This window comes from Gorilla gorilla, chromosome 1, assembly GCF_029281585.2.
Source record: "Gorilla gorilla gorilla isolate KB3781 chromosome 1, NHGRI_mGorGor1-v2.1_pri, whole genome shotgun sequence".
NCBI classification, from domain to species: domain Eukaryota; kingdom Metazoa; phylum Chordata; class Mammalia; order Primates; family Hominidae; genus Gorilla; species Gorilla gorilla.
Window position 1 is genome coordinate 187,752,188 of NC_073224.2, and position 15,015 is coordinate 187,767,202.

At 43.4% G+C, this 15,015-nt stretch overlaps 1 protein-coding gene across 2 annotated transcripts in view; it reads right to left on the reverse strand.

Moving 5' to 3' along the window:
* The window catches only part of ZFYVE9 (zinc finger FYVE-type containing 9), a 133,030-nt gene that overhangs the window by 113,412 nt on the left and 4,603 nt on the right, over positions 1–15,015 (reverse strand). For both annotated transcript variants that reach the window (XM_055348911.2, XM_055348908.2), the window contains exon 3: positions 163–268. In XM_055348911.2, coding sequence (XP_055204886.2) covers positions 163–232 — 70 coding nt within the window. In that variant the 5' untranslated portion in view covers positions 233–268. The remainder of the gene's footprint in view (positions 1–162; positions 269–15,015) is intronic.

The following is a 15,015-nucleotide window of genomic DNA, read 5'->3' on the forward strand; positions in this document are numbered from 1 at the left end:
TTAGTGCTAAAAAATGTTATTTCTTCCCCTGTATATTATTAAATAATATTACTATCATTAAGTCATCAGACCTGATTTTATTTTTTTAAATACTACATCCTCTTATATCCCCACATTCTCTATACCACATAGGCAAACAGATTCACCAATATAAATTCTCACCTTCGTTTTGTTCAAATTCATCTAACACCTTGTCCAGGTTGTAAGCTTCTGCTTGGAAGTAATTCTCCATCGGTGAGGAAACACCACTTAAGAGACTTGTTTAAACCTAAAAAGTAAATGCGTATTACATTTTGAATTATTAAAATATAATTTATAAATCTTAAGTATATACACAAGGATAAAATCTCTTATAAATCTTTCCAGATAATGGTAAACTATAAAACCTGGCATCCCACTGGATATATTATAAGATCTTTAAGCTAATAAATTCTAAAAACCTGTAAGCTGACAACAAAATATAACTAAATATAAAAGGCTGACTTGGTGATCATTTCATGCTTCAACAGACACATTTCAGATGCTGGGAAAGGAATCATTGTTTGGTATAAAATTGTGTTTCTATTAAAGAACGAAGCTTACAGAATTTTTTTCAAATGGGAAATGACAGGGAAGTTTAAGTACAGGAGTAACGGATGCTAGTCCCAAAATGCTAATGATGACTCTGACCTGGTTATTCCTTTTTTTTTTTTGAGACAGAGTCTCACTCTTGTTGCCCAGGCTGGAGTGCAATGGCTCCATCTTGGCTCACTGCAACCTCTGCCTCCCGAGTTCAAGCGATTCTCCTGCTTTAGCCTCCCAAGTAGCTGGGATTACAGGCAAGCACCACCATGTCCAGCTAATTTTGTATTTTTTGTAGAGACAGGGTTTCACCATGTTGGCCAGGCTGGTCTCAAACTCCTGACCTCAAGTGATCCACCCACCTCAGTCTCCCAAAGTGCTGGGATTACAGGCATGAGCCATGCACTTGGCCCTGACCTGGTTATTCTTGTAACCCTCTTCGAGTACCATTTCTAAACCATTTCTTTAATGTTAATCGATCCAAAAGCATCCTCGGGCATATACACTAGGTGTGTCAATGACTTAACAGATGCTAAGGGCACATAATAGGTGTTAAGTAAATGCTACCTATTATCTCCTTTTTTCCATCCATTACCATGATCTCCACACCTATTTCCTTAGTGTTTCAAATTTTTCTTTCCAAACTGAAAATTCTGCTTGGCTTCTTATTGATATAATACAGGCAGGGGAGGTCAAATTACAAATTCCCCAAAAAGTCTGAGTAAGGAAAACATGAAAAACAGAGAAAATCAGAAATGTAATAGCCTGTCTTTGTAAACTTTAAGTCAAATATAATAAGTGATGAACTTTCTTTGACTTACTAAGGTAGTGTTTCTTCTTCTCTGAGGTATATAAAAGTGTGAATGATATTTCCCTCATTTTACAAATAAGAAAACAAGCTCAGGGAATTTAACTGACTTATTCAAGTATTTCCCGGCCAGGCATCGTGGCTCATGCCTGTAATTCCAGCACTTCGCAAGGCCAACGTGGGTAGATCACCTGAGGTCAGGAGTTTGAGACCAGCCTGGCCAACGTGGTGAAACCTCATCTCTAGTAAAAATACACAAAAAATTAGGCAGGAGTGGTAGCGTGTGCCTGTAGTCCCAGCTACTCAGGAGGCTGAGGAGGGAGAATCACTTGAACCCGGGAGGTGGAGGTTGCAGTGAGCCGAGATTGCACCACTGCACTCCAGCCTGGGCAACAAGTGTGAAGCTCCATCTCAAAAAAAGAAAGAGTATTTTCCCATGATTATTAACTTGGTTAACATTTATAGATTGGCTCCTATTAGGTTACTTAAGTTTAGGTAGGCAAATAAGCTACATAATCTGTGAATTATTTTTTTTGGAGATGGAGTCTCTGTCACCCAGGCTGGAGTGCAGTGGCTCAATCTCAGCTCACTGCAACCTCCCCCTCCTGGACTCAAGTGATTCTCCTGCCTCACCCTCCAGAGTAGCTGGGGCTAAAGGTGTGTGCCACCATGCCTGGCTAATTTTTGCATTTTTAGTAGAGACAGGGTTTCACCATGTTGGCCAGGCTGGTCTCAAACTCCTGACCTCAAGTGATCTGCCCACCTCAGCCTTCCAAAGTGCTGGGATTACACGCATGAGCCACCACATCCAGCCCATAATCTATGAATTTTTTTAAATATCTATCTTTGTTGTCTAATTATTTATAGGTCAAAATCATTTTTATATGCATGCCATTTCAGATAGGTTGCACATTTAATGTCTACTAATGCTAAGAGCAAATGAAATTTCTCACAACACACAATCTGACACATTCAATATGCACCTACAATATTTAACAGCATTTTATGGTCATTATAAAAGTATTAGTAAACAAATAATCAGATTAACATATTTACCTACTGCATCTACTATATGCATCTATACTGTAATCAAGTCTCAGATATCATCCCTAACATTATAAAGCTTATAATTTAGTCAACAGTAAACAAGGCTAAGTAAGAAAATTTAAATAATACATGATTTTAATAACAACACAGGAGACAGCAAGTGATTAATCTGTCAGATAAAATTAACAGATAAGTGCTACAGAATAAGTAGTACAGAAGTTCAAGAGGTTATTTAAGTTCATCATTCTTCATTTGATCTCTTTGCTCAAATATCACTTTCAAAGGGAAGTGTTATGTGAACCCCCAGAAAAGGTGATGGCTCCCCTTATAAGGGGACAGATAGAGACAGGAGGCAGCCAAGGGTACCCCAGCAAAACCCCACCTTCAAGTTTAAAACAGCATGAGGGCCGAAAAACCGAACTGGCCATCCTGGATGAAGCCTGCCCTTTTCCAACTGATTCTTTTTTTTTTTTTTTTTAAGTTCCAGGATACATGTGCAGAACATGCAGATTACATAGGTATATGTGTGCTGTGGTGGTTTGCTGCACCTACTGACTCATCCTCTAAGTACGATCCCCACCCCCGCAACGGGCCCTGGTGTGTGTTGTTCACCTCCCTGTTTGACTGATTCTTTCTGGATGCCCACCTGCGCGCTGCACACTGGAAGGACGGGGTGGGGCCTTGGGAAGTTCACTCCGTTTGCCTCTCCTGTTCCTGTGTGGTAACATGGGATTCAATCTGTGAGATGGGAGCCTGTTAACAGGAACCCCTCTCGCTTTGCTGAGTTTTTTCCTTTTTTGCCTTCCCCCTCACCCTTCAAAGTGTCTGTGAGCCTAGGCAGGGCGCGGAGGCTCACGCCTGTAATCCCAGCACTTTGGGAGGCCGAGGCAGGCAGATCACGAGGTCAGGAGATGGAGACCATCCTGGCTAACACGGTGAAACCCCGTCTCTACTAAAAATACAAAAAAATTAGCTGGACTTGGTGGCAAGCGCCTGTAGTCCCAGCTACTCGGGAGGCTGAGGCAGGAGAATGGCGTGAACCTGGGAGGCGGAGCTTGCAGTGAGCCGAGATCACACCACTGCACTCCAGCCTGGGCGACAGAGTGAGACTCCGTCTCCAAAAAAAAAGTGTCTGTGAGCCTAATCTTTCCTGGTTGTTTGACAAGAACCCGCTTTTTCTACAACAACAATCCCTCATGGCACCCCATTCTTGGTCCTTAAAATATTTATCACCATCTATAAATACACATCTGTGTGATTATTTGTCAATCTCTCCCACCAGACTGTAGGCACCACAAGGGCACCCACCGGACTGTGTTCACCATGTATTCCTGGTGATTCACATAGAGCCTGATGTGCTAATGTGGTATCTATTTCAATTAATACCTGCAGAATGAATAAATGAACAGTGTATAAGCAGCTGGTCAATAAGTTGTACTGAATTCCAATTACGATAACTGATTCAAACAAGCATCAAAAATGGATGCTAAACTATTAAGTAAATTATTATTAGGGAAGAAACTATTCACAGTACCTCACATTATCATTCCACAGGTAAATCACTAATTTCAAAGAAGGAAATGTATGTTTACAATGAAGAGATATAGAAATCATCACCTTAGCCAAATGATTTAACTCAGTACCACCACAACAGTTTAACAAGCTGACATTATGCACTTTCCAATATGATGCAATGAAAAATATAAAACATCACCTATACAGTATTCTTGCCAAAACATTTAGCCGATTTAATCATGAGGAGACAATAAGACAAATCTAGAATGTGAGGCATTCTGTATCTGATCTGAACTTTCCAAAATATTAAATGTGGCTGGGCGCAGTGGCTCACATCTGTAATCCCAGTACTTTGGGAGGCTGAGGTGGAGGATTGGATCGCTTGAGCCCAGAAGTTCAAGAGCAGCCTGGGCAACATCAACAAAAATAAAAATAAAAATTAGCCAGGTGTGGTGGTGCAGCTACTCAAGAGGTTGAGGTGGGAGAATCGCTTAAGCCCAGGAGTTCGAGGTTACAGTGAGCTATGACTGCGCCACTGCATTCTAGCCTAGGTGACAGGGCAAGACCTCATCTTTAAAAAAAAAAAAAAAAAGGAAAAAAGATTATTCTCAACTAGAACAGACAAAATATTAAATAACCAAGTGTCAGGCACTGACTTGATTCTGGATCAAGAAAACACACATATACACACACACAGCATAAATTAACATTTTGAGAACAATCTCAGAAGAAATTTGGATATGGACGATACATTGGGTGACACATTGAATTAATTACCATTTTCTTAGATGTGATAATGGCATTCCGATTTTGTAGGGGAATGCCCTTACTTGTTCTCTTAGGAGATGCCTGCTAAGTGTTTAGGAAAGAAGCGTTGTGTTGTCTGCAACTAACTTTTAAATGATGTGAGAGTATATGTGTGGGAAGGGAAGAAAGGTGTGCAAAAGGGACAAAATGGTAAAAACTGATAACTCTAGCTGAAGGATATATGGGTCTTAATTGTTCTAGTCTTTCCATTTTTCTGCAGGCTTAAGATTTCTTAAAAGAAAAAAGGGCACACTGAGCTGATGGGTGGTAAACATTCCTTCCTACTCTAAATAAAAAAATTATAGACAAAACTAATTATTTTAAAGAGTTTAGCACTTTGGGAGGCCAAGGTGTGAGATCGCTTGAGGCCAAGAGTTTGAGATCAGCCTGGACAACATAGTGAGACTCCGTATCTACAGAAAATTTTAAAAATTCGCTGGGTGTGGTGACACATGCCTGTAATCCCAACTACTCATGAGGCTGAGGCAGGAAGATTGCTTCAGCTCAGGAGACGGAGGTTGCAGTGGGCCATGATGGTGGCACTGCACTCTAGCCTCAGCAACAGAGTGAGACCCTGTCTCAAAAATAAATAAATAAATAAATTCTAAATAAAATATTTTAAAAGAGTTTAAACAGTCAAATTCAAAAGCAAGAAAGGGAAATACACAGATGCCATAAACCTAGAAGGAAAGCAGGAACTGAAGAGTGGCAGTCCATAGGAGTATCAAAACTAGACAGCAACCTTTAAGCCTGGGTTTTGAAAGGTAGCAGGAAGAATAAGAATTACTGGCTGCAAACATAGAAATTTATGCACCAGAGGGGCCAAACTGAGCTTTCTACATGAAGCCAGGAGCTACAGAAAAAGTCCCCTCCATGGTCCCAAGACTCAGCAATGGAGCAGGATGGAATAGAGTGCCAATAAAATAAACCACGAGAAATTAGAATTCCTAACCTAGTCCTCACTCAGGAGAAAGAATGATATTAAGTCTTCTCATCCAGGAACATAATAGGGTTTGCCTTTATGCTAACCCAGCTCTTCCTATGAGTTTTAACAGTGTTTTTAACTTTAAAAAGTCATTAAATATTGGATAGTCAGGGGAGAGGGTACATGCAACTACAAAGGAGTAGCAATAAGGATCTCTGTGGTGATAGAATTATGCTGTATCTTAACTGTGATGATGAATACACAGCTGCAAAGGCTGATTGGACCATGACATCACAGCTGCGGCTACTACAGAAGGGAAAAATGGATTTTGGTGACTTTGGTGGATAACTGATAGTTTTTGCTACAATGGGTGGAAACTTCCTAAAGAGGCAACGCCTGAAGGATGAGATTTTGGCAAGTGAAGGCAGAAAAGGGCACTATCTTCTCACACTCCCATGTGAAAAGGCTAAAGGAGGAGAAATAGCTTGCCAACTGCAGACTCAGAGTTTTGGTGAAGAAGGCATTGCTGCCAAGTACCTCTGCTCCACCCTCAACTGAAGAGAAAAGGGTCTCAGTTTCCTATTAAACACTGCTGGTCCCATGCCTTTCCTTACAGCTTACATGGAAAAGTCAGATAACTCAACCAGAGTATGCAACATTCCATTAGTGAGTAGTGTAATCAGTTTTTGTAACCTTTCTCACCTATATATCCTCCACCATTTTCTACCCCTTCTGAAAGGAAAATCTTGGGGCCCCAAAATCACTAAGCTTAAGGGAAAAGTCAAGCTGGGAACTGCTTAGGGCAAACATCCCTCCCATTCTATTCAAAGTTACCCTTCTGCTCAATGAGATAAATGCGCATCTGTTGCCTCCTTTGGAGAGGCTAATCAGAAACTCAGAAGAATGCAATCATTTGTCTTTTATCTACCTATGATCTGGAAGCCCCCTCCTTGCTTCCAGTAGTCCTGCCTTTGCTTTGAATTGTCCCGCCTTTCCAGACAGAACCAATGTTCATCTTACATATGTTGATTGATGTCTCATGTCTCCCTAAAATGTATAAAACCAAGTTGTGCTCTTAGAACCCTGGGCACGTGTTGTCAGTGATACAGGAGTTAAGAAGAAATCACTTAGGCAGATAGTAAGGGTACGAGAGTCCTCAGTAAGGCTTTTCTTTTTAATGAAAAGCAGCCCCAAATCATTTTCTTTTTTCTTTTTGAGACAGTCTCACTCTGCTACCCAGGCTGGAGAGCAGTGGCATGATCTCGGCTCACTGCAACCTCTGCCTCCTGGGTTCAAGCGATTCTCCTGCCTCAGCCTCCCGAGTAGCTGGGATTACAGGCTCGTGCCACCAGGCCCAGCTAATTTTTGTATTTTTAGTAGAGATGGGGTTTCACCACGTTGGCCAGGCTGGAAATCATTTTCTAACAAAGAGCAGTCTGTGAAGTCGAGCTGCAGACATAGACAAGGAAGCCGGGAGCTTGCACAGGTGAATGCCAGCAGGAACTAGGGACTAGACATGCTCAAGATGGAGGCTCCATCTTCCCTTCTCTGCCAGCCACATGTACAGTAAGGAGCAGATAAGATGGCACCTGCCAAGGAGAAAGTTCGTTTGCATAATAAGATTAGGGTGGGGCAACCAGCCTTCCCTGCATGCTATGTAAACTTCATACCTGATCGAACCAATCTGTGAGCTCTACATAAATCAGACACCGCCTCCTCAAGCTGGACTATAAAATCCGGCGCATCCACCACCTGCCAGTCTTTTCCCTCAGAAGACCCCTCTCTCTCAATAGAGAGAGCTGTTTTTCTTTCTCCTTTCTTCTGTTTATTAAACCTTCGCTCCTAAACTCCTCATGTGTGTCGGTGTCCTAAATTTTCCTGGCACAAGACGATGAACCTTGGGTGTATACCTCAGACAACACAGTTGCTTCATCAGGACCTCTTGAGTGTCCTCAACCTTGGCAAAATAAACTTTCTAAATAAACTGAGACCTGTCCCAGATGTTGGGACAATTGAGTTCCTCTTCAAAGACTCAACTTCCTGGTCATAAGTTGTAAACAATCCTACCCCTTCTTATGTTAAGCCTAACTGTTTCTTCTTTACCGCCACCCCTTCACAAATCGCACTTTTACCCTATTTGGAAAAGTTTAAGCCTTGGCCAATCGGGATCAGCTTAGATTGTGCAGTCCGACCCATCCAACAGGGGAAAGACACAGAAACAGGAACTGTGTTAGGGTTAAAAACCCCTTCCTTCGTTTGGTGTGCTCTTGTATTTGTAACAGGCATAAGCAGCACCCTTCTGCAGAAGTAAAGTGCCTTGCTGAGAAAACTTCTAAATGCGGGTTTCTTTTCACTACACTGAGCACTTGTTTCCAACAAATCTGGGGGCTTGTCCAGGATCCCATTCTCCTTTGGGAGGGGCTAGTGATTATCTTTCATGGGGAGACGCATCCCACTGCCTCGTTGTGGTGGCCCCAGGAGTGGAGGATCGAATCTTGCCCAAAGTGATGAATAAATCCAGACTCTCAGCAACATGGGCTATAGGGAGGATCCTTAAGAATTCCTCAGTGACCAGATAACTCTGTGCATAGACCAAGGTAAGAAACGTCACTACTGGGGCAACAAAGTATTCCTTGGTGGTTGGGATCTCTGTAGGTTGAAAGTGTGTGAGTGAGACACGCCATTGGGTGCGAAGCAAGTGTGGAGTCCGGACTTGGTTCTGTGGTCACCTTATACGTCTTAGGGCAGTTTTCCAGTCAGGGGATTACACCAACCCGCCAATACTAAGAGGAACCTAAAATTCTCACGAGGGAAGCAGCCAATAAGGACAAAGTGGGTGCTCACAAGAGTGCAAGAAACCTCCAGTGGGAAAAGGGGAGGTTCAGCCTCTAGGACACGCGAGTGCAAGAAATCTCTAATACGAGACATTTAGCCTCACCAACCGCCAGGATGGGAAATACCCCAAGTAAGACAGGGACTATAAAAGGCCAAGCAGACAATAAAATTCCCCCTGACAGTCCCCTATGCCTTATGTTAAAATACTGGAAGGATAATGAAAGGACAAAATACAAGAAAAGACAGCGTATGATAAAGTATTGCTGTTTTTATTTGGACTAAGGAACCCATCCTCAGACCTTCAGTCTTTTGGCCAGAGTTTGGGTAAAATGAGGACTGGATATGTCAACTCCTGATCCAGTAAGTCAATGATAAAAGTCCAGTTTCTCAAGAGGAGACAGACGATGCTCTATGTTGGAGAAAAAGACCTGTCCTTCTCTATCCCCTAAAGGATGAGAAAGCAAAGCCAAACTCAATACCTCCCAAAGACGACCTATCTAAGTCAAATTCTGTATCTAAAGATGCATGGGATCCTCTAGACCACCTTCCCCTGCCTACCCCTCCACCCTAAGTGGAACACTCAGTCCTTCCCCTCCCTACCCCTCCACCCCAAGCTGAACACTCAGTTCCTCCCCCATATAACCCTGCCCCATGGGCCTTGCCACCCCACATCCCCGCTGGACAGCCACCTGAACATGCCCCTTCCTCAGGAAAGCTCCAATGGGAAATAGAACAATGCCAAAGGGATATCCAAAACTTTCCTTTCCTCTCTTCCTCAAAGAAGTCTACCCCAACCCTTTTTCCCTTAAGGGAAGTACCACTAGGAGGAGGGGATATTGGCTTTGTAAATGCCCCCTTAACTAGTTCAGAGGTTAGAAATCTAAAAAAGGAACTCAAACCACTGTTAGACGACCCTTTTGGAGTCGCAGATCAAATTGGACAATTTCTGGAGCCACAACTGTACACTTGGGCTGAATTAATGTCTATCCTAGGTATTCTCTTCTCAGGAAAGGAAAGAATCATGATCTTCAGGGCTGCCATGATAGTCTGGGAGCGCAAACACTGTCCTGTTCAAAATGTCCTTGCAGCAGAGCATAAATTCCTGGTCCAGGACCCTCAGTGGGATAAGAACAATGAAGCCCACTGAGAAAACATGAGAGATCTCAGGGACATGATAATTAAAGGGATTTGGGAATCAGCTCCTTGAACCCTAATGTTTCCTGAGCATTTAATGTACAACAAGGGAAAGATGAAGGGCCCATAGAATTCTTAAGACTTAAGGAACAGATAAGAAAATATGCAGGTTTAGACACAGAGGACCCACTGGGACAAGGAATGTTAAAGCTCCACTTTGTCACCAATAGTTGGCCGGACATTACAAAAAAAATACAAAAGATAGAAAATTGGAAAGACCATCCCATAGAGGAACTTTTAAGAGGCCCAAAAGGTGTATGTAGAGAGGGATGAGGAAAGGCAGAAGCAAAAGGCAAAGATTATGCCTGTCCACCCTACAACAGGGAACTCTTCAACAGGGAGCCCAGGAAAATAGAACTTGTAGACCTTCTAAGCACCTGGCTGTCTGACCCCTATACAGGAAGCAAAGGGATGAAACCTGAGAGTCAGGGAACAGGGAGGGGGAGAAGGGAAAACAGATGTTTCTAGTGTGGAAAGCCAGGACATTTTAAGAGAGAATGTCCCGAATGGGAGAGGGAAAAGAAAGTCCTTCCACTCATGACATTTGAAGAAGAATAGCGGGGTCAGGGACTCTACATCTTCCACCTTGAGTCCCACCAAGAGCCCCTGATAAATTTAATGGTGGGCCCAAATCAGAGATAGTCACTTTCTTAGTCGATTCAGGAGCAGCTCGCTTTCCCTATGTTTTCTCCCATCAGGCTTAGCATGTTCAGCAGAAAACCATACTGTCTCAGGGTTTATAGGGGAAGGATTCAGGGCAAAAATTCTAGAGGAAACCAAAGTCAAATATAAGAATAAGTCGGCCACTACTAAGTTCTTATTAATTCCCAAAGCAGGAACTAATTTATTAGGAAGGGACTTAATGTTAAGGTTAGGCATAGGCCTATATGTTAATCAGGGAAAACTTACTTCCTTAAACCTGGTCACCACTTCGGAAGAAAGCCAAATCCATCCCGACATACGGTCAAAGGAAGGAATTCGAGGAAAGCTACAGGTTCCTCCAATCCATGCCAAATTAAAAACTCCCAGGGAAGCAGTAAAAACAAAACAATACCCTATTCCCTTGGAAGCCAGGATAGGTTTAAAACATATAATTGAAAGCCTTGTCCACGATGGACTCCTTGAACCCTGTATGCCCCCTTATAACACTCCAATATTGCCTGTAAGGAAGCCAGACAGGTCATCCCGGCTAGTGCAAGACCTCCAGGCTATTAATCAAATAGTTCAAACCGCCCACCCTGTTGTTCCCAATCCTTACACCATTGTCAGTAGAATCCCATACAACCACCAATGGTTCATGGTGATAGATTTAAAAGATGCCTTTTGGGCTTGCCCTTCAGCAGAAGATAGTTGGGACATGTTTGCCTTTGAGTAGGAGGACCCTGACTCTGGTAGAAAACAACAGTACTGATGGACAGTCTTGCCCCAAGGGTTTACAGAGTCCCCAAATCTATTTGGTCAAATATTAGAACAAGTTCTAGAAAATTTCTCCCTGCCTTCATCCATATGCCTTCTCCAATATGTGGATGACCTGCTCATTTCAGGAGATAACAAGGATCAAGTAACAGCAATTTCAGTTAACTTCCTAAATTTCCTAAGGGAACAAGGGTTACAAGTCTCAAAGAATAAACTCCAATTCGTAGAACCTGAGGTGAAATACCTAGGACACCTAATCAGTAAAGGCGAACGAAAGATAGGACCCGAACAAATTGAAGGTATGGTATCTTTGCCTTTACCTGAAACAAAGCAGGAACTTAGGAAATTCTCAGGATTGGTTGGATATTGTCATCTGTGGATTAACTCTTATGCCTTAAAAACAAAGCCCCTATATCAAAAACTCACTCAAGAAAGACCAGACCCTGTAAACCCTCCTTTGGACCCCATCAGAGATCCAACAGGTAGAAGAAATAAAACACCTACTTGTAACAGACCCCATTCTGGCCTTGCCCTCCTTAGAACAGCCATTCCACCTTTTTGTTAATATAAGCAAAGCAGTGGCCTTAGGAGTACTCACCCACAAACACGGAGGCCACCGATGGCCTGTAGCCTTCCTGTCAAAAATCCTTGACCCCGTAACCTGTGGATGGCCCGAATGTGTCCAATCCATAGCAGCAACTGCCTTGCTAACAGAAGAAAGCAGGAAAATAACCTTTGGGGGAAACCTCATCATAAGTACCCCTCATCAAGTCAGAACTATTCTTAATCAGAAGGCAGAGAGATGGCTCACTGACTCAAGAATTTTAAAATATGAAGTTATCTTATTAGAGAGGGATGACCTAACACTAACCACTGACAATTCACTCAACTCCACTGCTTTCCTAACAGGAAATCCAAACCCAGAAGAATCTACTCATAAATGCTTAGATCTAATCAGTTCTCAAACTAGAGTCAGACTGGATCTAAGCGAAACCCCTTGCCAAACAGGGCATCACCTCTTTACAGATGGTTCCCCCCGGATCATTGAAGGAAAAAGGTACAACAGGTACTCCACAGTTGATGGGGAAATCCTCACAGAGGTAGAGTCAGGAAGACTGCCAAATAACTGGTCTGCCCAAACATGTGAATTCTTTGCATTAAACCAAGCCTTAAAATCCCTGCAGAATCAAGAAGGAACTATTTACACTGACTCCGAGTATGCCTTCAGAGTAGTCCATACCTTTGGAAAAATCTGGACTGAACGAGGCTTCATCAATAGTAAGGGCCAAGATTTGGTCCACAAAGAATTAATTTTGCAAGTATTAGAAAATCTTCAGCTGCCACAAGAAATTGCGGTTGTCCACATCCCAGGACACCAAAAGAATCCATCTTTTGAAAGCCAGGGAAATAACCTTGCGGATCAAACAGCTAAGCAAGCTGCCTCTTCCGAAAAGGCACCCATTTTCCATCTATCCCTTTGTCTCCCCCTCCAGCTGCGATCCCCATCTTCTCCCACGTAGACCTTTCTCTAAAGAAAACAGGAGCTCAGGAGAGCCCAGAGGGAAAGCAGGCATTACCAGATGGAAGGGAAATGCTGTCTAAGCCCCTCATGAGGGAAATATTGTCACAGCTTCATCCAGGAACTCACTGGAGTCCTCAAGCTATGTGCAATGTAGCCCTCAGAGTCTATGGGTGTATAGAGATATATACCCTTACTAGGCAAGTGGAAGATGGTTGCATCATGTGCAGAAAAACTAGTAAGGAAACCCTAAAGAAGCAGCCTCCCACGGGAAGAAACCCAGGGTTAAGGCCGTTCCAAAGCGTCCAAGTTGATTAAACTGAAATGCCCCCAATCAGCTGCCTCAAGTATTTACTAGTCATAGTAGACCATCTCACCCACTGGGTAGAAGCCATCCCCTTCCCAAGCACAACTGCCAGTAATGTAGTCAAAGCACTGCTGGAACATATCATATCCAGTTTTGGACTAATAGAGAACACTGATTCAGACAATGAGACTCACTTCACTGCACACATCATTAAGGGGCTAACCCAAGCACTAGGAATAAAATGGGAATATCATACTCCCTGGCATCCACCTTCATCAGGGAGGGTAGAAAGAATTAATCAAACTCTAAAAAATCACCTAACCAAATTAATCTTGGAAATCCAGTTACCATGGACAAAATGCCTTCCCATTGCCTTACTAAGAATCCAAACTGCCCCTCAAAAAGATCTTGGCCTGGCAGGGTGTGGTGGCTCACACCTGTAATCCCAGCACTTTGGGAGGCCAAGGAGGGTGGATCACAAGGTCAGGAGTTCGAGACCAGCCTGGCCAATATGGTGAAACCCCGTCTCTACTAAAAATACAAAAATTAGCCGGGCGTGGTGGCTGGTGCCTGTAGTCCCAGCTACTCAGGAGGCCGAGGCAGGAGAATTGCTTGAACCTGGGAGGTGCAGGTTGCAGTGAGCCAAGATCACTGCACTCCAGCCTGGGCGACAGAGTAAGACTCTGTCACACACAAAAGATCTTGGCCTGAAATGCTCCATGGGCTGCCTTACCTAAATTCCACTACTGACCTTCCCACATTTGAAACAAAAGATCAGTTTCTAAAAATATATATATTTGGTCTGTCTTCCACCCTTTCCTCCCTCAGGACTCAAGGCCTCCTAGCGCAAACTCCACCCCTCGAATTCCCAATTCACCAACACCAGCCCAGAGATCACATCCTTATCATATGTTGGAAAGAAGTAAAGCTTGAACCAACCTGGGAAGGACCTTATCTAATACTCCTTATCTAATACTCCTAACCACTGAGACAGCAATCTGAATGGCCAAAAAAGCACGGACCCACCACACTGGGCTAAAAGGGGCCGCAACCATTGCAAAGTCATGGACCATCATTCCAGGATCAATACCCTCCAAACTAACATTCAAAAAGGTTTAATCTGTCTTTTTATTCTTCCTTTAGCTACCCAAGGACACCTTATTATCAATGTAACCCAATCACCCTCCCCACAATTACATTCGATGCCTGTCTTGTCATACATACCCTGTGGAAACCTCCATAGTCAAAGACAGCTAGCTTCTTCAGAAAAGTACCTCTGCCCCCCATCCCCAGAAAAACCAGCACCACCCCCAACCCTTGCAATCAACGACCACAAGCCTTCCAGGGGTTATGTTATAGTTGGGGAGATATTATCTGGACCACGAAATATCAGGGCTGGACCTCCTCAGAGGGTCGCACCGCCCTAAAACCCTACCTCCACTTCACCAAAGGAACCACCCCCTCAAATTGCCAAAACCACCAGTGCAACCCAGTACTTCTCTCTATTCCTATCCCCACCTCCACTGACCCTATCCCCACTTTAGAGCACCTTTATGGCCTAGGAGCAGATGTCACTGCAAAAGACCCTACAGGCATCTTTGAAATTAGGTTTGCTCCTCCTCCTCCATCTCCCCCCATTACCCGCTTCCCAAAACCACAAAAATCAAACCATTTCTCGCTTCATGCCTACTGACAAAACCAAAGTAGCTATAGTAGAAGGTAAGGATTTACAGCAAACCCTAGCCATAGAAACCAGTTATCAAGATGTAAATGCCTAGCTGGAATTGATTAAATATTCCATTCGCACCCTAAATAAAACAGATCGTTACGCTTGTGCAACAGGCAGGCCAGAAACCCAAACTGTTCCCCTCCCACTTGGATGGGCCAATCCATCAGGCAAAGACTGTATGGTAGCTCTCTTCCAGCACCCCACAGCCTGGGGAAACATGTCATGTGCCACTCACTCACTATTTTCCCCAAAGGTCAGGACCCCTATGGGACAGCCCCCAAGGGCCATTCAACTTCCAGCTCTCGATGCCAATTTTACCTTGTGTCTTTCACAACAAGCGGAAAATTTGACA